This window comes from Syngnathus acus, chromosome 15 (assembly GCF_901709675.1).
Source record: "Syngnathus acus chromosome 15, fSynAcu1.2, whole genome shotgun sequence".
Classification (NCBI taxonomy): Eukaryota; Metazoa; Chordata; class Actinopteri; order Syngnathiformes; family Syngnathidae; genus Syngnathus; species Syngnathus acus.
Window position 1 is genome coordinate 6621990 of NC_051100.1, and position 22821 is coordinate 6644810.

A 22821-nucleotide genomic window follows, 5' to 3' on the forward strand; every position below is an offset into this window, starting at 1 on the left:
GACCCTAGGTGCTTTCCTCTTGTTTTATCTCACGGCCATCATTAATATTGTAATACTGTAATGGCAAAGGACCAAACCGTTGTGTTGTCATTAATGGTTGAGTTCTCAGCGCCGGAAGCCGTGTCTTATCAGCAGCGCATGTGATGGTGTCAGTAGCCAGGAGCGAGGCCGCGCTATTGTACCGCTGCCTGGGGCCGAGTGACGGATGACAGCGCCTTCTCTCTGGAGGAAATGGGGAGGCCGCAGCTCGAGCATGGGACCCTCGCCTTAACCTGTTTGCCTTTTTTTTTTCCCTTCTTGTGTTTATTGGGTTTGGGAGACACCCGAATGCTCCGTTCTTGTTGCTGTTTTCCTGGCAGACGGCCGCTGCCCAGTTTTTGCAATGCGGGAGGATTCATGCCAAACTTGGAGCGCATGAGAGGAGGAAGTGACCAGTCTGGATCCCCTGGCCTTTGCCCTCCCCGGGGTCCCATAAATTAGCTGGCTGTAATTCTCTCCCAGACGGCCTTGCCCTAGCAGGTGTGTGTTTGTATATATGAGTGTTAACAGGGAGATTTAAGGGCTGTGCTGTGTGGGATCTACAGTGTTGGGAATGTCGTTTCGGAGGAAACGTGCAACCTAAATATGTTTATCCTCCGGTCGCCACGTAGGCCAAGTAGATAAAGACGTGACGGAGGATGTTTAGACCTTTTTTTATTCTCCCGAAGCGACGACCATACTTGGACACTGCTGAAATAACATTGGCGAAATCAAAAGGTTGAATTAAGTTCATCGTGATCATTTGTGTAATGGCTCTCGAGGGGGAAAAGGCAACGTTGCAATAAAATATCTTGACTGCAACATGTAAACACGTTTGTGGGAAATGTTGCGCTCGCCATCCAGGAATGAATGTTTGTTTTGCTGTATAAGTAACATTTATTACTTTTCGTAACATAAACGTTAGGTCACTTGATTCTTCTTGAATAAAGTCTCCAAAATATTTTCGAGGGTAAAATTTAATGACAGGAGTCTTCCACTTCCCGTCTTTGTTTCTCAATGCATCGGTCAGTTCGGGGCGTGTTCTGCCGTCCTTGTATTTGAGGTACCTCCCATTTCAAAATGTCTTTCAAGCAAAAGGACACATCAGTTGTGAAGTTTATTTGATGGCAAGGGTGATGGGTTTATTATTTTTGACTTTTTACTACCGTCAGATTAAAATTCATGGTAAATATAAGAGAGCATGATTGATGATGAACAAGAACGGCGGTTTTGTAGCTATTAGCTTTATTAGTGCTACAATGGCTAGCGTTGATATTTATTGACCCCAAACCACACAGTGTCAACACAATATCACGGTCATAGGTTTAGCCACGTTCCGCTGAGCTCTTGTTACGGATGCTTCTGATATTGTGCTCAGTCCTATTTTGGCAAAACTAGCGTGAGTTAAAACAGACTTGTGCCTCCATCTTATCTATCTTCTCCCGCTGACTGTCAATTACAGATCTCTTTGTAATTGGGTGAGTGTGAGTGAATTAATTCATGCTGATGCTATATGAAATTATGTCATAAGGTCAAATTGCTGAGAAAAGCTGCTTTGAATATATTACGTTTGACTTTTGCATCCAAATTCCTGCTGAATTCTGTTGAAAGCACGTGGCGATATCAAATGGAGCCTACAAACGCGTGCATGCACATACTTGTGAAGGCCCACACCAAAACACACGTGTCAGGCGGCGTATAGTCAGTCATTAGACTACACATGGAGGCCCACGTCCCCCCGCCGTGTTGTGACTGTGTCTCGTTCCTTGTTAGAGAATTGATGACGCTGTCTTCAGAAAACAAACAAGGCGGGCAGCTAAAAAGGTGGTCACTCACCACAGCTCCCTGACCCGGAAAGACACAGGGAGGCCATCGCAACATGTGAGCCGTGCTGTGGCGTCCCTTTCGGAATGCGAGCGCGCACACACACTCGTGTTTGTGTTCCATTGATATGGCCGCTGGAATGTGTCTGTCTTGTGCCTCAATGTGCGCCTTTGTGTGTTGTGAGTGTCAGCGTAGCACAGCAGCAAGGATAACTTGCATGCAAACAAAACACAGATAAAGCACCTGGCACCACCCCTTGTTTTTCCGACATGCCTTCTGTAGCTGATTCCAAAATTCCACATGTCAATTATCTGGTAGTGAAATGGAGAGACGTTCTCTGTCTATATTTGGGGGGTTTCTCTCATTGATCTGGATGTGACGCTCCCGATTGTGGGCATCGTTTCGCCAGGGGCCTCTTCTGTCTTCGTCTTCTGTTCTGACTCACACGTCACATCATTGGGCCCCCCGAGGCCCCTCGCCGGTACATTCACATCACACACACCCCGCCCTGCTCTGGGCCCCCAAGCCTTGTTCCAGAAGCTCAAATCCCATAATTGCAGGGCTGACAGCGAAAGCAAACGTAGACGTCCTCACCTGGTCGGAAAGAATGAAAACATCAAGACTGTCAAAATGTAGTGGGGAGATGAGTGAGGAGGATGAGATTATTGGGCAAAGTGTGCAATATCTCAAAAGAAGATTTCTTTTATTGGTATTTTGGTTATTAAAAACATTATTATTCCTGCAGTAGCATCACTCCCAAAAAAAATGCATCTGGAAAATATTTACTGCATCTTACTTTTCCCCCACATTTTGTTTTGTTACAGTTTCACTCTCAAATGGAATAATTACATTTAATTACCCATAATGACCTCATGAAAGAAGCCCAACCTAATGGAGCTTGAGAAGAATGGGCAAACTACCCAAGGATAGGTGTGCCAGAATTATAAGCTAACATTTAAAAAGGCTTGAGGATGGATTTTCTGCAAAAGTGGTATTGACAAAGTGGTGAGCAAGCCTCGTGAGTACTTTTTTTTTTATTTGTGGGGAAGAGCAAGACATACACATACTCCCACTGGATAGGCAGAATAATTGCATGACTGAAGCATATGCATAGTATGCGTGATCACTCCGAATATGCTGCAGATTGTGGACAGAGCTCGAGTGTGGCTTCTCTGTTTACCAAGCAACCAGAGACACTGAAGGATTGACACTCGCCGACAGTGCGACTGCGCTCGAGCGTAGCAAGTGGTATATCCTGATTTTCGTGCCGCCGCAAGCCCGGATGCGCTTGTTTGGAAATTTGGTTCATCTCTCCGCGTCATGCTGGGCATTCTGACGACCTGCGGGTGTTTCTTTTGACATGGATTGAGCGCACTTGACAATTTAAAAGTAGAGTAATTGCACAAAGTAGACCAAATCTCACACCAGCTGGAACCCTGTCAAACTTTTGGCGCTAGGAATATTCAGGTGAATTTGATCGAGTTTACAGACAAATTGATTCTGAGCTCGTATTGTTTTTATTATCATCTTGTACTGTATATATTTGTAAATAAGGGATGTACAGTGGAAGTTATGTGTGTGTTGCGGAGCAGGGGCATCACTTACCACAAAACTCAGATAACCCACTGATTATTATGGGGAGGGCATTTTCAGTATGAGCGGGAATTAAAAATCGGATTATTTTTTTTTACCATGAGAGTGATGAGAAGCAATAACTTTGAGCAATATTTTCTGATCAATACTCATGGGAAATATGTGCAGTATCATCATTATTATTGTTAATGCTGTCAAAACAATAACATGATTTTGATGTGGACAACCCAGGGACATCATCTTCACTCGACAGATGTGTCTGGCCTCCCGTGTGGAAGGATTGAAGCACTTTCCAACAAGCTGCTGGCTGGGGTGAGCAGCCATTTATTTATGAACCACTTCAAGTGGTGCAGACAGCACAGTGGAGCCAGCATGTTTATAGCAGAGCTCAGCGCAGACCCTCAGGACACAACAGATGAGGATCCATGCGCCGTCTAATTTACACTACCATCACATGCTCTTAACTCAAACGACACTTTGATTGTGCGTCTTTTGACGTGTACGCTCACGGTAACAATGTTGCGTACACCTGCTCAATCTCATGAGATCAAATACAAGAGCACGTATCGTTATTCTTTTCATGCAAGCTGTAATTCTTGTCACTGAATATAGTTTTTCAGAAAGTTTTCGCATTTAGGAAAGTCACTTTGTCTTCTCCCTATGATATATTTTTTCAAGGAGGTTTCATCTTGATACAGTCACCTAATCTCAGTTTGCTGAAATTAATAATTTCTTATGTTTGCCCATTAAAAGTACAAAGGATGAATTTTAGAAAATTATTCATTTGTTTTGTCTGCACCACAGCGAACTTGAACCACAAATGCACAGAAGAGATAGAACCTCTTTTCACTCAATCTAGCCAGACTCGCCATTATTTTTGTAGTGGCACAAATTGGGACTTTTTTGCCAAATCAAGTGTGAGTGTGTTATTAAACTATTAACTTATACTGCTTCTAAAAGAGTACCTGTATTATAATAAAATCTCAGTAAAAATATTAGTAAACTTGGACTCCCCTTGAATAAATCACCTATTCAAACACGCATTAGAAATACTTTAAGAAGGAGCTCTAGCGTCATCTTGTGGCCAAAAACGTTACCTGCATCTAAATTCCAACTAGCTCTTTTATAGTTGATTGACTCAGCTTCTTGTCAGTCGAGCAACAGAGGCGCCCATTGGTCAGAATCATCGCCGCTTGGTCCCTTCTCTCGACTTTGGACTTTAACCTGACTTGTATGACCGACTGTGATTGGTTCGGACCCTACAGCGACATTCCCATTGGTGCACCCGTCACACTCCCGTTCTCTTTATATCCAAATGCAAAGTGCCTCCTTCCTGTCGCTTGTCCCATTCTTGTGTAGCTGTCAGATTGTTTTTAAGGTGAAAACATACAATGTCTGTGTTTGGCGAGGTTCCCCAAGCGGCACCCGTTGCCGTATTTAAACTAACACAGGACTTCAATAATGACCAATTTCCACACAAAGTCAACCTCGGTGTTGGGGGTAAGTTGGAGCACAACATTGATTGAATTTATGAACCCGTTATTTGCAGTTCATTTTGCAATTCCGCCTCTCTCTTCCTCCAAATGCACCTGAGATTGCTGTTCATTATAAAATGCATTTTGTGTTCATTTGTGGGTCATGAACAGTAACAGTAACAGTCGATAATCTAATGACAGCTCTTATCAGTGATGCAAACCTGCACAATGACCTCTAACTCTACAGTTCAACTACGGTACTACCCTCTTGTTTGTGAAACAACCACACATTTTAGTCCCGAGCAACATTTTTCATTTGTAATCAGATTACCAGTAGTAATCCTGGCCTCCTGCTTTGCAAAAAAATCATATGAGAATTGCTGCAGGCGTGTGCGTGCGTGCGTGCGTGGTCACTGGCACTGCTTCTTCTTCTCCCTGAGTCCATTAAGTGCAGGAGGATGAGGCGTTGTAATCCCTTCACCTTTAACAAGACGCAGCATGACAGATGGCGAATGTAGGCCAAAACATCATTTTCACATTAAATCAATTGGACGTGGTATGATGCAAGCCATGCAATAGGTTGTTTGTAGCAGTGGAGGCACAATCAAGTTATTTAAGCCAAGACTTTAGCTCTGAATTTGATTTGGTTTTTTTTTTGTCGACTTGTAATACAGCCTATCGAACAGACGATGGCAAGCCATGGGTTTTACCGGTGGTGAAAAAAGTGGAAAAGATCATCGCCAATGATGACAAGCTCAACCATGAGTACCTATCCATCTTGGGTTTGCCGGAATTCAGATCCTCAGCATCCAAAATCGCGCTGGGAGACAGCAGCCCTGCTATCCTGGAGAACAGGGTGTGTTACACTTTAATCATGCACTCGACCACTGGATTTGCTCTTCCTGCTTGGCTTTGTTTCGATATTTTGTCTATCCCATTCAGGTGGGGGCGGTTCAGTGTCTTGGTGGCACTGGTGCCATAAAAATGGGAGCAGAGTTCCTCAGACGTTTCTACAACGGAAACAACAACACAAAGACACCAGTCTATGTGTCTGCACCAACCTGGGGTAACCCAGTAGATACCTTTTTTTGTTTGACTCTCTAAAAATAAAAATACAACAATTTAGCTTGACAGGTCAAAAGCACAAACCCAATGAAGAGACTTATCTCCTCATTTGCTTTAGAGAATCACAATGGCGTGTTCACCAACGCCGGCTTCGAGGATGTCCGTCCCTACAAGTACTGGGATGCACAGAAGAGAGGACTTGATCTCTCTGGTTTCCTTGCCGACTTGGAGGTAACCAGTACGACGTGACCTCTGGAATTACGCCTCCAAAGTCGAACAAAATATTTTAGTGTCATCCAATGTTCATTGCACTCAACCATTTTCTATTTCCTTTCCTCAGAGCTGCCCAGAGCGTTCCATCTTTATTTTGCATGCTTGTGCCCACAATCCAACTGGCATAGATCCTACACAGGAGCAGTGGAAGCAGATTGCTGAAGTTATGATGGTACTAGAATTGTTGTGGCATTATTTGTCGTCACAAGAACAGTAGTGTGCATGTGTAATAAGATTTTTCTTTCTGCTCTTTGCCAGAGAAGAAAGTTGTTTGCGTTCTTTGACTCAGCTTATCAAGGATTCGCTTCAGGCAGCCTAGATAAAGACGCATGGGCTGTCCGGTTTTTCGTCTCTATGGGCTTTGAAATATTCTGCGCCCAATCTTTCTCCAAGAACTTTGGCCTCTATAGTAAGTCACGCATGCAAGTAAATACAGTCTATACAAATTGGCAGATAAACCCTAAAGCATATTTAATCCCAAAGAGGAATTATCTCTTGTTCCCATCAGACGAGCGTGTCGGCAACTTGACCGTGGTGGCTCGTGATGCTGATAACCTGAAGAGAGTTCTGTCCCAAATGGAGAAAATTGTGCGGACCACTTGGTCCAACCCACCGAGTAATGGGGCTCGCATCGTGGCCGTCACTCTCAACTCGCCCGAGCTATTTGTCGAATGGTCAGCGGTCCAAGCTCAAAATATAGTGCGATGTATATGAAAGTGCTGTGTTCTCAAATGCAACATTTTATTTGTGTGACTCCAGGAAAGAAAATGTGAAGACCATGGCTGACAGGGTTTTGTTGATGAGGGCCCAGCTGAAAGCCAAGCTCCAAGCTCTGGGGACGCCAGGAACCTGGGACCACATCACAGATCAAATTGGCATGTTCAGCTTCACTGGACTCAACCGTGAGTACCAACACGTGCATCGCTTCGGCTATGCTAAGAATTCAAACGTGTTCCTGCTGTTACACATCTGGAGTAATGCAGCCGCGTTTCCGCCATGGTTATTCCTCACAGCCAGACAAGTGGAATACATGGTGAAGGAGAAACACATCTACATGATGTCCAGCGGACGCATCACCATGTGCGGGTTGACCAGTAAGAACATCAACTACGTGGCTGAGTCCATCCACGAGGCCGTCACTAAGGTCCAGTAGAAGAGGTCCTCATTCGCTGACACTGTTTCACAGGACACGCAAGTACTGTACATTATCGAAATGCCAACCTGCAGCCAGAGGAGAGGACATTTGGTCCAACCTACAATACAATTCTAAAATTTAAAAAAAAAAAAACATAAGAGGAACTGTTTTTGAAAAATTAAATAACCACTAATTGGAAAAACGTTTTCCTCACCCCTGCTTTTATAATATTGAACCTTTCGGTAATTGCCCCCTTGAGAGGTTCAGTGTTCAGAGTGGGCATTTAAAAGTTTTGTCATTTCTAATTTAGATTTTAGTTTTATCCTATTACTGCTGGGACATAGCCAGTAAGAGATTCTGCACACTTTGATTCTTGGTCATGTAAATTTAGCTCTTGGAACACTTTACAATAATCCAGCAATGGCTAAAATGAAGGTGCATTACTGACATTTAACCTGCTTAGATGTCAATTTTATTCTAAGTGGGAACATACAATTTTGTCATTAAAAAATAAAATAGCTTAATGCTCCTTTCTTAAGACCTGAAACTTGTCATTTAATTGTATAAAGATGCTAAGGAAATGCCAAATTTGGTATTAAATTAAGCTAGAAATGGGGACATTTCCTCCTTATGATAAGGAAGTCTTACAGAATGTGATAGTTGAGTCGCTACTCACAAACAGATTTGTTAAAACCACTGATTTTATTCACTGTATTTTTGTGTCTTTTACAGGACAATTAAAAATGTCCAGTTATTTCAAACTTGTATTATTGGAGCTTTTAACATAGACATAAGACACGAAAGCTTTATTGTGTTTAGTCTTAATGTGCTCATAAATTCAAGCTATAGATGTTCTTGAGAAAAACACAATAAATGCATTTAGATCACATTTGTCCGTTTTGTCATTTGTGCTGGAATCAATGTGCATCTTAAGACAGAGAAATGCATTAATAGTATATCAAAATGAGACAAAAGAGGGTCCAGTTTATTATTTATAATATATTTTGTTGAAATAAACTAGACATTTGTTCAGTTTCTCATATTTCAGTACTGCGCTTAGTCATTCAAATAATAAAATGTGACAAGAAAATAAATACACCAGCGGATCAGTAGTGATGTTGAATAAAAACAAATTACACAAAAGAAATTCATAATAAATTATACTTTTTTTAAAATATATTTGAGGTTTGTTTCATTTTTTATTATCTTTGGTTAAATTCCATTATATAATGCAAATGGCAAAATGTGAGCAGGTGTCAGTCGGGCATATCGAAATATCGAGTTGGGCCAGCTCTGACGAGTGCTAAGCAGCGCGTTACCCTCTGTACTTTCTCCCCTTTGCAGGCCGACTGTGTGTTCAAAAGAGGCTTGACGTCAGCATGTGCGTCATATTGCTTTTCCCTCATATTGATCCAACATTCAAGTTTCTCTCTTCTAGATCCACTCAACAAAGTAAGCTGAATTGTTTACTCCCATTGTTGATGATCCAAAATTGCTTTTAATGTCCTTGCGTAAGTATCCAAAGGCCTTTTTGTTTGCACCCACAAGTTTCCATGTCATTGCAACGTAAAGATGCCCTTTAAAGGAAATGTGAGGATCATACACATAAGTAACAGTAGCGTAATATTTAAATGAGTTTCTTTTTTTTTGGGGGGGGGGGGGGGGGGCAGTAAAGTGCATTAAAGCTACTCATGCATTGCCTCTGCCTCAGCATGCATAATATGGACAGGAGGGCTCTCTAAAAGGGATAATCTTACTTTACTTTTTAAATAAACAAACATGCAAATAACATTTTATAAGTAACTGCCCTAAGACATCCTCAAACACACATGTAGCTTATTCTTAGTTGTAGGCAGCTTCCGTGTGGTGTTAAAAGACGTGGGGTGACAAAATATTGCACTACTTCTTGTCGTTATGTATTTTGATGTATTAGTGCCAAATATTGATGTTTTTATCGAAACAGATGCCATTATGAACTAATGTCCCTAATCAACAATTGGATTTAGGCACCTCATGCTTATAAAAATCCATATATTTTGGGATGGATGACACGCTAGATGCTCATTTGGAAAATATTGTTTTTCATGGGCATTGTCAATATGTAAAATGTAATGCTGTAGAACCTCCAAAGTTAAAAGCAATTAAATGCTCAACTTTGTTGTTAATATTGTCAACTGTGAGCACATTAAGAGACTTTTATTTGAGATTCAGGCCTCTGTAAATGAATTTGACTTTTCTTGGTTCTGCATGACTTTACAGGCACTTTTTTCTTAAAATTTGTGTCAAATTCTGAATTGTACCACATCAGTGGCCTTTGAGTTTAGAGGTTTCACCGTGTTTCAAGTAGCACAGAATTGTCTCTTATTGCACTATTATTAATATGGCATCACATTAGTATCACTTCATGTGATAGTTCCTAAAGCTACACAAGGACATGCAATGTTAGAATTAGCAATTGAAATTGTATCTGATGCTAAAGGAACACCACCCACTATACATATTGCTATTGTTTACATCCTATTTGGTTATCTCATATAAAAACAAACAGGTACGAAAGTATCTCCTTTTGAAAATTGTGCAAGCCCCTCTGAAGTCTGCGGGAGTTACAACTAGCTGTCGTTCAAGTTCAGAAGAATATGGCTCTTATTTTTTATTTTTTTTCCAATCTGCTGTAAAAATTGTGCTCTTGGTCTGTACAGTAGTGGTATTTCTTTGTGCGTCGCCAGTAGATGGCGCCATTATGGCACAATTCCAGTTGTCTCAGTACAAAACGGCTGTTCCTCTTTGCTGATGGTAAACATGTTCTCATGACAATTTAGTAGGAAATCATACAAAAAAGGCAAGAAAAATATAAAAGGTGCACTATCCAGATTTTTTTTTTAACTAAAACGCTTTCATATTTTATCCAACCCAGGATGCGCATCGTCTTTCGACTAAAGCCAGGCTCTCTCTCATCTCCAGCAGAATGGATGGGTGATCTTCAAAGTTGGTGCCTATATATTTACTTATTTATTTGTTTATTTTGCTACATTCATTTTATATCATTTTCTACTAAAATGCATCCATTTTGAGTGCATTATCCTCCTAAATAGTCACAAGAACATGTATCATTGACACTTTATGGCTTAAATTACTTACTGTATACCACTTTCATACCAAGATGGTGCCAGCGCTTAGGGGTTATCTTTGAGGACAACAATGTCCAAATTCTGTGTATGTAGGACCACTGATATGAAAGACGCCATTTGTTGAACTAGAAATAATTTTTCCATTTGGTAGCTGAGCAACCGTTTGGTATGTCGGGCGCTCATTCACCAGGGATACCCAGCAACAACAAATAAAACAACTAACTGTAGAAACATTTCAGATTCAAGGTGAAACAGTAGTCTTGATTCAGCCTTTGCATATCACTACACAAATAGTCATTGGAATTGTCCCAACTGGTGGGAAGGCTTCTATCTCAATACACGGACAAGCAAAGGTCCCTAGTGGCCATATTAAATCGCCAAATTCTGGCACTAACTCATGGACCCAACCAGCACTGGCACCAGCTCACTTTGAAAGGCGTATCAGAGGCTTTAGTTCTCACCACATAAGGCTGATTAATCCAATGTATTGCTATTGGGAATTTTCAATTCAAGCCCCCCCATTCCCTTTTTGTATCAATCACAGAAGGAGTGTGTGAAGGGAGGCAGATTTGGGACAGAGTACCCGTGGAGACCTGAGCGCATCGGTAAGTATAGAACAATGATGATATTGGCTCCTGGAGGGAGGTGCCCAGGCATCCAGGGAGTTTACGTGACAGGGCCAGCTGGATAAGGAAGGTAAAAATAAATAAGAGGTGCGCTAGCTTGTCACTGGAGGCTGCTCCAGACCTTCCTCCAAGCTCTTTTCTCCATCCCGAGACTTTTTCCTCCTCTTGTTACCTGGTAACAAGGATAACATGTTGACATTTAGAGGCAAACAAAAGGTTCCCATCGGCATTAGTCATTGTTCCTTTCAGGTCAATTACGGTAACTATGGTATGAACCAAAACAAAATGCAGTGGAACATATGTGGTCAAATGCATTTGGGGTTCCACACTCACCTGCCATCATTTTAGGCGCGTGTGATACAATCAGACCTCCCGAGTCTCATTGTCTCATACAACACACAAACATCCCTTGATCCAAATGAAATAATAAATAAATGAGTCATGTCATTCTGGCGCCAACAGGGAGCTTAGCATCTGTAAGTAACCATCGCAGTAACCCCTCATCTGTTGCTAAGCTACGCCAGGCACAGTTGCCAAGTCTGACACAACCAGTTAGAGGAGACACGCATTCCTTGATGTGTTCATAGCAGTGTTTCACTCACTCAATTACGCAGGCAGCTCTTTCCCGAGCTTCTCCTCTTTCCCTACGTTCTCCAGAGCTGGACAGAGAGCGAGAGCTGATATAAGGAGAGGTGGATGGCTGAGAGTCTATAGGCACGTCTGAAAGAAGACACAAAAAGTAGTGTTGGTTGAATATTTGAAGATTTAGAGTAATTTAAGTTTTTGTATACCTACTTTACACAAAATATGGTATCAAACAACTGAAATAATGTGGTTGCAGAAGTGTGCACACCCTCCAATCACTGAGGCCCAATTTTATATCACATTATTCAAATAGCAATAATATTATTTAACAGGGCTGACCGTTTTTCTCATAATTCTCTGGTCGATCTTCTGGATGAAGGGAATCTCATCCATCCGGAGAAACACGCTGTCATTGGGACTCCGCTGGCCATCAGATTTGCTGCCTGTGTGAATAGAAGGGCCATCAGCAGTTAGAACCAAGACAATTGATCAGCTTTTTCAGGACCATTTAAGGTAAACAATTATATTCCAAGATTGGTGGTTTAACCAGGAGAGGTTTTAGTTGGTGCAATGTGATTTAAAGTCTTATGACTCGCAGTGTCATTAGTCTCTGTTATTGACAAGCAGTTGAGCCAATCGTGGTTTTTCTTATTGACATGAAGACGAGTGACATCTATCACACAGCAGAGTACAGATGGCTTGTGGGAAATCCTTTAAGCCCTAAAAATAATAATAAAAAAGAGCAGATTGCGCATGCCATGTTTGTTGCTTTTTGGGAGATGAAGCATAATGGGACTTTGACTTCATCACATGCTTTATCTGTAAATTCCTTATGGTGCAGTATTGCGAAAGATAATTAAACGGGGATTTGAGATGCCCTTCAAAATATAGTCATGTGCTAGCCACAACAATAGTGTATTAGATCCAATATAAGCTATATCAACAAATCTGTTTTTATGTAAGATAATAAAGCTATGTTTTGTTTGACATTGTCAAAGAAATTTATTTAGCAATATGTTAGAAGTTTTCAGTGGTGCAGAACTGCACAGCATCTAATGATTTCCCTGCCTTCTGTAGATCTATAAGGACAGAAATTACTTTTAAATTACAATTAAATTGTAATTTGTTTTATTTCAATGAGTTGTACTGCCCACATTCAATTGACAAAAATGTCGTACACAGTTACAGTATCCAAATCTATAGACTCCCCCAACTTACGAACTATTCGATTTCTCTGATTGAGCCTGGAGGTGTTGCGAAGGCCCACGTGGGGATGCAGCTGAGCTAGCCGCGCTAATCCTAGGCGGGTGTGGGCGCTGGTGAGGGGGAGAGCGATGCTGTGGGAGCGGGCCTCCACGACGGGCAGCCTCCCTTTAGCATCTGCATCTACCGGGTCTGGCGTCTGCGGGGAGCTGTCCATCCGTGTGGCCGTCAGGGCGTTTTGGTAGTGTGTCCTGAGTATCTGAAGGAAAGGTCACGGTTTGGGGAAAGATTCAGCTGTCACGTCCTTAATTAGTATTAGTTTGTGTTAGTCACCTTGATTATTTGTAGGTCTGTGAGCTGTCGGACCGAGTAGTCCGGTAAGTAGAGCCCTCCCGATGAAAGCTGACCAACACTGCCGCCGCTCAGCAGCGAGTCTGATTGGTTCAGACCACTGCTGCGAGAGTTGTATCGCTGTCCTGCAGGGAAAATTGGGAAAATACACTGTTGGGATATGCAGAGTAGCATACAAATAATTTTAAATACTCATTGAAAAAAAATATATACACTGATACATTGATTGCAAAAGATGGAGCAACACATGGACACCCACAATACAACCATATTCAGAGCCTTATATTATTTATCCTCTACAAAGCATGCCAAATTTCAAAGCATTTTACTGAGTTACTCAAGGTTTGGAAACTATTATTCCTGTGTTTGATTTTTTTTGGTCATACTTGTAATTTAAGGCATCCTCACATTCCGCTACTAAAGCCCTTTCTGTGCTGCTTGACTTTTTTTCCACAGTACAAGATCTAAAGAGCAGGACATGGAAAAAGTATGGACTTTAGCAATGTCCTAATCTTGGGATTAAGAGATTTTGGAATCGCTTTAAGCCTACCAGTGAAAGGCCAAATATGTGCGCACACACTTGAAGAGCACAAGTGCACATTATCGAAAATAGGAACCTTTTTTTGCTCGCGAGGCAGTTTTAGCTCACATAATCCGTGTCAGGTTGTGTTCTTCCGCTGGGAAACTCTCTCTCAATCTCATCTTTTTAATTACTTTCTTCCCACAGCTACTGCTCGGCTGTACACTTGGAGGGATTTTAATGTCTAATTAGTTCCTTTAATTATTATTACTCCTTGTTGCTGTCGTCAACACTACCATTAGTTTCTGTTGAGACCCCCCCAATTGACTATATTGACTAGTTATCGTGGATGTACTTACCGATCGGCAGGGGTGGGATGAGGGCTGGCATGCCGTAGTAGGAAAATGCTCCGTTCTCAAAGCGGAGGGCCTCCTTTCCAATCTCTACCTCCACCCGTCCCTGCAATGTCAGCACTTCTGTTCACCCATCATGTCACCACCACATCGACCCAGAATTCAATTGAGTAGCCCACACAGAAAATACATAATCAGCGTTGTATATGCAATATTGAGCACATTTTTTTCTTTTTATGATTACAAACCTGCCAAATTATGTTTGTTTATTGAATTTAGTTGAATTTTGTACCGCCCCAAAAACTCATTTTGTGTGAACAGCAGAAAACATACAGTGCACTATTTACAAGTAAGACCTTTTAAGCTTGAACCGGTCATACATTTTTTATCCTCTGTGAGGAGCTCAGCTAGCTTCGTATATCCTTCCATCCATTATCCATCTGTCTGTTTTTTACTGCCACCAGGTGGCCAAGGTGGGCAGCTGCACAATGGCCAATCAATTGATACAAGTAGATTTTTTCTCATTTAAAAATAATTCAATTTTTTTTTGTTTTCATTTTTGTTTGTGTGATTTTTCTAATGTCAAAATGTGAGTTGCAACATTTAAATATGTGTATTAAAGGGTGGTGGTGGTGTTACTAGTTCAAAAACTGACTGTTGTAAAAAGGGTGACAAAAGCAACAAAGCAAATTGAGACTTGTGGATTAAATGATGTTCTACTAAACTCTGCATCTTTACCTGCAGGATGAGGACAAAGTAGTCGACGGGTTTGTTCCTCTGGAAGAGGTAGTGCTGCGCAGCGTGTTTGTTCTTGGGGTTGAACTTGAGTTCTTGCACCACACTGGGATGCTTGATGAGACGGAGCAGGATCTTCTCTGACAGGTGACACGGCCTGAACGGCTCCACCTCTGACAGTCGGCGACACAAACACACACACAGCAAAATGAGAGGGGAAGGGAATAACACCAATGTTTTCAATGTTGTCATTTTCTCTATCCTATCTCAAAGCAAATAGTAGCATCTGGTGTTCTCGTCAAAAAAGTACCAACGGGTATGTTTCGGCCAAATGACACCCTTGATGACTTAACCTTCCACAGGTCCCCATTGGATCACATGACCTACCTGTAGCCAAGAAGCGATGTGTTGCAAGCAACAACTGAGGGGAGAGCTTCACATTCAGTTCATTTTCTGCTACTTTGAAGATGGAAAAGTCCTGCTGTTTCCTCTCGTGGTGCGATACTCGCCTTTTGGTGCGATTATCAGCTGCGAAAGACACATATGGCGAAGCCAGGTATTTAAACACGTTTACTTTTTTTACTCACACTAAATTGGTTTTAGTCATGGGTGTCTTTACAGCCACGGATTGCATTGGATTATCCGTACGCATATCTGATTGATAAATAGACTAATCCTCTGCAGATGCGAAGGTATTTAATAAATGACATCCCCTCAGATGAATCATAACTGCTATAGCGACAGCTGGTGCCATACAGACATAAGCTTCTCTTTACTTTATGCACCATAATTACTAAATGTGCACCCACACACTACATGCAATTAAACTGATTATTTTCCTCGAAATCATGGCACATATATAGAAAAAAAGCACATGGGCGATTACCATTTCTATTCCAGGCAATTAAAGGATTATGGTGATTTCACTTATTTCATTATGTATAAATCCTGAGCTGTGAACAACAGGGGATAGATCAAGGGAATAAGAAGAAGAGTGATTATGTTATAAATTATTCATAGGAAATGCAAACATCTGTGAACAGTAGTCTTCAGGAAATATTGTTACACTCTCCTATTTAATGATATAGCAAACTGAGAAGCGATTAGTACATTTTACTGAGTCACATCGTTGTGTAACTCCTCTTTTGTGTCTGAACGCGGTCATGAAAATAATTACGTTTTTAAGTCAAGGCACCACTGCGGCACCAATGAGTCATATCTAAATATAAAGAAATGATTAGGGGCGTGTGACGTTGCAGGTTGCAATTTCTACACAGTTGTAAGAGCATGCTGGTGTTTATTTGTCATGTAAACATACTATAAAGATCTGTTTCGTCCACAATTTCAGACTTGATGATCTCTTCGATGACGTCCTCCAGGGTGACGATGCCCATCACCTCATAGAAGGGGTCACCCTCGCCTTCGTTGTTGACCCGCTGCACCACAGCTAGGTGGGATTTGCCTGCGTTGATCACAAAATTTGAAAAGATGATGCTGTATGGGTACATTTGTACATTTTAATAATTTTGAATTTACATTTCATTATTTTGGGATAGAAAATACTTTTATTTTATTGTGAAAGTAAATGGGATAAAGTCCAATCTCTGTCCAAATAATATGGGGGTACCACAGGGATTAGTTTTATGTCCACTACAGTTTCAAAGTACATATTTAAATTAGTGGTACAGAAAATGGACGGATGGATTAAATTATAATTGCTTAGCCCCACCAAACTGTCATTGTCATAACATTTTTTAAAGTAACAGTTTTACATTCTTAACTGCCATACAATTGCTGGTGTAAGAATTAAACACTCTAACAGATACGCTGGAAAAAAGTATTGAGACACCACTGGGGTCTTACTGCTGTGTAATTTTTGCCTTAAACGTTCCAAAATATAACCTCCTGGTTCGACTTTAGAGGTTCCAATTACATACGTGTGCGATTGCTAATTATTCTTCCAAGACAATGTTGTCATGCAACAGACTAAGAATAAGCCTGCTTGAAAATGAGCATTAATGCAGCTGCAGGAACCGTATCACATATGCGAGCTTCCACATGATATTCTTTCAACTCTTTCATGCCTTTCAAGAGTCAGACAAGACGTCATTGGGTATTTGAGGGTTTAGCCTGGAGATGCTTTGGCACTTTGGGAAGATTTGGCTGCTGCTCTTACGTAAAGCATTATTATGCAATCAGTCCGACGACGGCTGCATCTGCCAACTCTTTTTTTAAACACTGCCCAAAAACACTATGACAGCATGAAATCAACCTAGTCAAACATTATAAGCATCAAGTGTGCACAATATTCCAAACATGCTGCACAAAAATGTGATTTTTGGAGGGGCTGTTGTATGCTGTCCAAATAGGTTATCTAAGCATTTGCCAGTAGAGACACTAGACACATATCTAGCCTCTACTGAGCCAGTTCATACGAGATTTAGAGCGATCACTAGTGAGGGATCAAACCTTTTAATCCCCTGTGAACTATACACGACCCACATTTGGATGGTCTACCCATGCAATTCTCAAGAACAATCAAATCTCAAAACAACAGACAAAAAAAACCCAAGTATTTAACCTGTTTAAAAAATTCTGATAACATAGCATGTGGAATAAAACATAAACCACAAACTACTTAAAGTCGACGTGAATTTGGCTGAGTTGATGACGTCAACCTGTCTAACTAGCTCAGGTGAGTCAGACGCGGATGTGCCCTCATAGCTGCTGATGTGCCCGGGCACTGGATTACATCACTCGTAGGTTACATAATACCCTTGCAGAACACACACATGCACACACAAAGGCAGTCACACACATGCCCCAAGTAAAACCGAGTCTGATGCGCATTCTCTTTTGCAAATCGTTCTGCTCCACCAGTTTGCAGTGCTCCCCTTCCCATGATGCGTTGTTGTGAGAACATCACATTACGTTCACTGTCCTCCATAATGTATTCGCTGCATTACATTTCTACAGATATTGCATTTTGGGTGACATCCCTTTACTTAGCGGCCACTGCATTAGGTATACTCGAATGGCAATGCATGTCAAAAATCTGGCAATTAAATTATTGTTCAGCTCAAAACGTTACATCACACTTGGGATTCCATGTGATTTTTTTAAAAATTATATGTTGTGTATATTTTGGTTATTAAATTAAGCCTGTAATGCTCCCTCTTTAAATTTTCCATATAAATGTAGAAAATGTCACAGACATAATAAACAACTGCATATCGTCAAACTAAATATTCATAAAAGTCATCCATGCATTTTCTGTTGTTTCTGAATGTTTTTTTTTTTTCGAATGTAGGAGGGAGTGGTAGAACCCGGGAAAAAAAACCCACAGAAGCACAAAAATATGAAGCAGATGTGATAACCAATAATCTAACTCTGCTGTTTTTACAACAAACCCTTAAATTTCTCTCATGATATTGATAATTTATCATGAGCATTCTGAAAAGTCACATTTCTCTTACTTTATACTTTTTCAAGTTTAGTCTACCTCTGTTTTAAAAAAATGAATACCAACTAACTCCCAAAACATTTGCTCTCCAAGTACATTACAAGCAACGTTAGAATACAGTAGCATAGTAGGCCTAAGAGTTATTTAAAAAGAGACAGACGTTTTAGTCCTGAAAAGGATATTATATCAATAAAAGCTGCAATATTGTGTACTATTTGAATAGTGACACTGGAAAAGCTCTCTCCACCTGTCATTCAAAAGTGAGTCTAAGAGGCACATTTATTGAAACAGCTCTCTAGATCTCATCGCATTGTGCAGAGGCACCTAATGAATAGCTCATCGAGTGCATGCGCAAGCAGTTGTCACTCGTGACATTTCCCGCTCACATCCGCACTGAGACTGACCCCAGTAATCCCAGTGTGACATTCCCACAGCGGGGCTGCCTGAGCAGTGGGAGCCTTTAATTCATCAAAGTATGAAGGAAGCCGCCAGACAGGAAAGGAAAAAGGTTGGAGTTGAATTTTTCATGATTGCCCTGTCGGTTTGAATGGCAACCTCCCGCGGAGCAGAAGATGAGTGAAAAAAAACCCCGAGTCAACAGACCCAGAAGCTATCTGTCATAATCCTGAGCGGGATGAAGCAATGGACCTCCTGACCTGTAAGTGCAATGTCATTTATGATCCTCCCCTCCAAAGTCAATATGTCTCCCTTCACATAATAATCAGACAGTTGAAACTTTCACTGTCACGCTACTTATGTGTCAATAAAAACACACGTCAACATAATTTTTTTTTTCCGTTCAACAGCTTTGCTAACTTTTACCTTTAATTGTACTTTTTAGTGTTTGTTTTGCGTCACGCTAAAACATTTTGCACTATTTACAAAATTTTTCCCATGACATTTTTTGGGGTGGAGATCAACACTGTTTGCGCCTGTGAATCAGCAGTTCCAATTTTTGTACTTCCTCCCACCCTCTTATTTTTCGTGTATCCTCCTAATTCATTTGCACTATACAGCATTTTAGCCACTATATTTTAGAAGTCTTTCCATGATGCAACTTGGATGTACCTAATGTCTTACATTGATGAATCCCTACAGACCCTATTCCGTCCCGCTTGTCAGCTCTGCAACCTCTGCTTGAACCCCCTCGGTTGGACACTGTTTCACATTTCACATCTGGTCTTCTCCATAGGGATGAAAGGCTCTTCATGGCCACGGCCTACTGTGAGCTTAACATGGCACTTCTCTTTTCGGTTTTTGGTGTGGTTTTAACTACACGCACACACTTCAAAGGCTCCTCACACCATAGGTGGTGAGAGGTCGAGAATGGGAAGCAGAGCATATGGTGCCTTAAAAGCCAGCAGCACCGCCTTCCCAATAGTCTGGCGGTCTGGCATGGATCCAAGAGGAGCAGGATTCACTTCGGTGTTCAATTACCTCGTTTGAATTCCTCCAGCATCACGTCCAGCTTGGTGTCGTTGAACACGCAGTGCATGGGGTGCTTGTAGAACTCGGTGACGGTCTTGAGTGGGGTGCAGTCGTCGGGGTCCACGAAAGCCAGGTCCTTGACGAACAGGATGTCTACGATGTTGGACCGCTCGTTCTCGTACACCGGGATCCTGGTGAAGCCACTCTGCATCACGTCAGACATGGTGCTGAAGTCCAGCACGGCGTCCGAGGACAGCATATAGCAGTCGGACAGAGGAGTGAGAACATCCTCCACTGTCTTGGTCCGCAACTCCAGAGCTCCTTGGATGATGTTGAGCTCCTCCTTGACCAGGTCGTGGTACGGGTCAGTGACGCGCAGCATGGCCACGAGCTTCTCCCGCGTGTAGAAGCTCGAGATCTCCTGGTGGAGCAGGGAGTCCAGGATCTTGGAGACCGGGTAGGCGATGGGCAGGAAGAGGAGCATGAGGAGCCGTGTGGCGCACAGGGTCTTGGACGCGATGGCGAGGCTGTGCCGGGACGCCACCGAATGAGGCAGAATCTCCCCAATGAAGAAAATCCCCAAAGTGCAGGATGCAGTGGAAAGCGCAGTCATTCCCAAAATCTGACACATCCATACCACGAAGCAAGTGTTGGTGAGGACATTACCCAACACTACGGTGCACAGGATATAATTGCCGTGTTTGCGCACGGATTCGATGTTCCGTGCGTACTTCTGCTCCTTCTCGGTGCCGCTGTTCTGCAGTACCCGGAGCTCCACGGGGTCCAGCGCCAGCATGCTGATGTTGAGCCCGCTACAAAGTGCCGAGAGCCCCAAGAGCAGCACGGACACGCCGGCTTGCAGCCACGCGTCCGCTTCGGCGGGTCTCTCTACCACCGCCAGCCAAAAGTCTCTCGTGTCAAAGTGCTCCCATTTGACGCCGTCGAATGCGCACATGGAATAGTACTTGACCGCCTCGCCTCGGCGCAGGTGCTTGGCGAGAAGCTCCACGAGCACCGAGTTGTGGCTGGAGGCGGATCTAAACGAGCCCAGCAGCTCAATGTCAGAACTCCGGGCGCTTTCCACCTCACACGGGTTCCCCCTGGAGCGTCCCGCATCCCGCTCCGGTTCCTCAATGAAGGCGATCCACGGTGCGGCGGTAGCCGCACCGGCCTCCCCGCTCCGGTTCACGCGGGTATGCTCCGTGTAGTAAACCCTCAAAACGAAGCGAGTCCCCTCCGTGGCTCTCAGCACTCCGTCCTGCACGGACAGCTCGCCGCTTTGGGTGTCCTCTGGACGGACACCGAGCAGAGCCAAGGCGGGAGCTGCAAACCATGAGAGGAAGAGGATAAAGAGAGGATGCAGGATGCGGCAGAGAGCAGCATCCGCAGCCATCATGCTGAACGAAGGACGCGGGGGGGGAAGCTGGCAGGGTCACGTGGTTTGCAGACGGAGCCGCATATCCACGGAGCGCAGCCGAGGGTATGTCACATTGCGAACATGCACCGCAGCCTTTAAATATACATGACACGCTGCGTGACGTCTCCATCGCTTTCTGCCACTTGCTAAAAATAGAATCAGGGGGGCATGCCAATGTGTGTCAAATCCACGCCAACAATAATAACATCCAGCAGCATGAACTTAAAAAATAATAGTAATAACAATAATAATAATCATCTTCATCATAACTTTCCCAAAGGCAAAAAGGTAGAACGATATCATCTATATGTAGTACTTAAACTAACCACCAGATAGCAGCATTGTCAATTGTTTCAACCAATGCCGTTTCCGTTTCAGCAAAGGAACTAGAGTTCTTGCCAAGTCCCAAGCATGACTGATGTTCTTAAGTATAAGTGAAGGGGGACGTACTTTAGTTCAAGTACTGGCTTTTGACTACAAGAACAGTCACTTAAGTACAAGTAAGAGGAGAGTGCTTCTGTACCTAAATACCTTCCAATCCCAACCATCTATGTCACCTGTAACCTAAAGAAACATAACGAATTGTCATTTCTACTTACTTTATTGAAATAAATTAATTGGTATTTTAACCAAATATAACAACGTCGTAACTGTGTTTTGATAGGTATTTGTACATAGCATACATTTACTCAATAAACGTTATAAATTCTGCATTGTAATCATTTTCCTATGCATATATAGGCGAATTAAATTACACACGAACCATTTTCCCCTTTGTTTGCTTTTTAGAATTTTAAAATACTTGATCGTATTTACGTGATCATTATTTGCGTTTTTATATGCCCAGGATACAGGCGAATTAAATCACGCTCATCTTAAACCGATAGAACATTGGTATTTATTTTCTATTGATATATACTTTTTCAGAATGTATTTCCGTTATTTTCTATACAAACGTATTTTTAAGTATTTTGTTCGTGTTGAAATATTTATTTCCAATATGTACATATAAATAAATTAGAAACTATTACTCGGTAAACTTTTTAAAGTATTTATGTTGATATTTTCTCACTTATTTTAGGTTTAGTAGGTTTATTATGAGAACTAAATTATATCCATGTCAGCTTACACTTTTAAATTTTTAGTATGACAACTTTTCAAGGTGGCAGAAACCACCGGCTGTCTATACCTGCAGTAGCTGAAATGAATCCGTTTTGCCGTAATGCGTAATATAGTGATCGGTAAGTGCATAAAAATAAATATCAAATAAAGTAAATAATTCAAAAAAAACGCCGACACTACCAATTGGTAACGTTTCTGCGCTTATACAATGTGTGATGAGGCAATTGTAATACTGTGCACATAGGTTGTAAAGAATGAAATAGTCGTGCAGTTTGTATTTTTTTAAACATTTATTCAATTCAATTGCGCTACGTATGCATTGGTCGTCTAAACATAACTCAAAACTATTTGTTTCTGACTTTATTCTGCTCTGATGCAGTTTTTAATCGATAGTTTTGATAATAATCAACTTGTATTTAATGTTTAGTAGATGGATGATGTAGTCCCTCGTCTGCAAAAACACAGCGTCGGCGCATGTAATTTGCAAAGCACAAAAAAGCTCTTTAT

The 22821-nt window shown here is 41.9% G+C and overlaps 2 protein-coding genes and 1 long non-coding RNA gene across 4 annotated transcripts; 2 read left to right on the plus strand and 1 right to left on the minus strand.

Annotated features, from left to right (window-relative positions):
- Nucleotides 1-4749: 4749 nt before the first annotated feature.
- Nucleotides 4750-8272, plus strand: got1 (glutamic-oxaloacetic transaminase 1, soluble). The gene is made up of 9 exons (XM_037271073.1): nucleotides 4750-4935; nucleotides 5585-5766; nucleotides 5853-5976; nucleotides 6094-6206; nucleotides 6316-6420; nucleotides 6507-6657; nucleotides 6757-6922; nucleotides 7008-7150; nucleotides 7262-8272. The coding sequence occupies exons 1-9, from the start codon at nucleotides 4827-4829 to the stop codon at nucleotides 7399-7401; spliced, it is 1233 nt and encodes a 410-aa protein (XP_037126968.1). The 5' UTR covers nucleotides 4750-4826; the 3' UTR covers nucleotides 7402-8272.
- A 2377-nt stretch (nucleotides 8273-10649) lies between these two features.
- LOC119134393 (metal transporter CNNM1) lies at nucleotides 10650-21274 on the minus strand. 2 transcript variants are annotated; one of them, XR_005100320.1, is made up of 10 exons: nucleotides 19785-21274; nucleotides 16203-16346; nucleotides 15272-15412; nucleotides 14888-15057; nucleotides 14156-14255; nucleotides 13259-13401; nucleotides 12941-13184; nucleotides 12062-12165; nucleotides 11740-11857; nucleotides 10650-11309 (listed from the first exon to the last, which is right to left on the minus strand). XR_005100320.1 is itself a non-coding variant. In XM_037271050.1 (9 exons), the coding sequence occupies exons 1-9, from the start codon at nucleotides 21169-21171 to the stop codon at nucleotides 11846-11848; spliced, it is 2445 nt and encodes an 814-aa protein (XP_037126945.1). In that variant the 5' UTR covers nucleotides 21172-21274; the 3' UTR covers nucleotides 10650-11845. The 2 variants fall into 2 exon arrangements, 1 of the variants encoding a protein (XP_037126945.1); XM_037271050.1 differs by having other exon boundaries at nucleotides 10650-11857.
- On the plus strand, nucleotides 12105-17430 carry LOC119134440. Its single transcript, XR_005100334.1, has 4 exons — nucleotides 12105-12235; nucleotides 14894-15031; nucleotides 15247-15440; nucleotides 16233-17430. It is a non-coding gene; the product is annotated as an uncharacterized LOC119134440 (long non-coding RNA).
- Nucleotides 21275-22821: the final 1547 nt, after the last annotated feature.

Coding starts and splice junctions, on each gene's coding strand:
- got1 (XM_037271073.1), top strand. CDS start 4,827: ATGTCTGTGTTTGGCGAGGTTCCCCAAGCGGCACCCGTTGCCGTATTT. Junction 6,658..6,756: donor CAAGAACTTTGGCCTCTATA/GTAAGTCACGCA, acceptor TGTTCCCATCAG/ACGAGCGTGTCGGCAACTTG. Junction 6,923..7,007: donor CCCGAGCTATTTGTCGAATG/GTCAGCGGTCCA, acceptor GTGTGACTCCAG/GAAAGAAAATGTGAAGACCA.
- LOC119134393 (XM_037271050.1), bottom strand. CDS start 21,171: ATGATGGCTGCGGATGCTGCTCTCTGCCGCATCCTGCATCCTCTCTTT. Junction 16,347..19,784: donor GCTGGAGGAATTCAAACGAG/GTAATTGAACAC, acceptor TGATCAACGCAG/GCAAATCCCACCTAGCTGTG. Junction 13,185..13,258: donor CAGACCTACAAATAATCAAG/GTGACTAACACA, acceptor CCTTTCCTTCAG/ATACTCAGGACACACTACCA.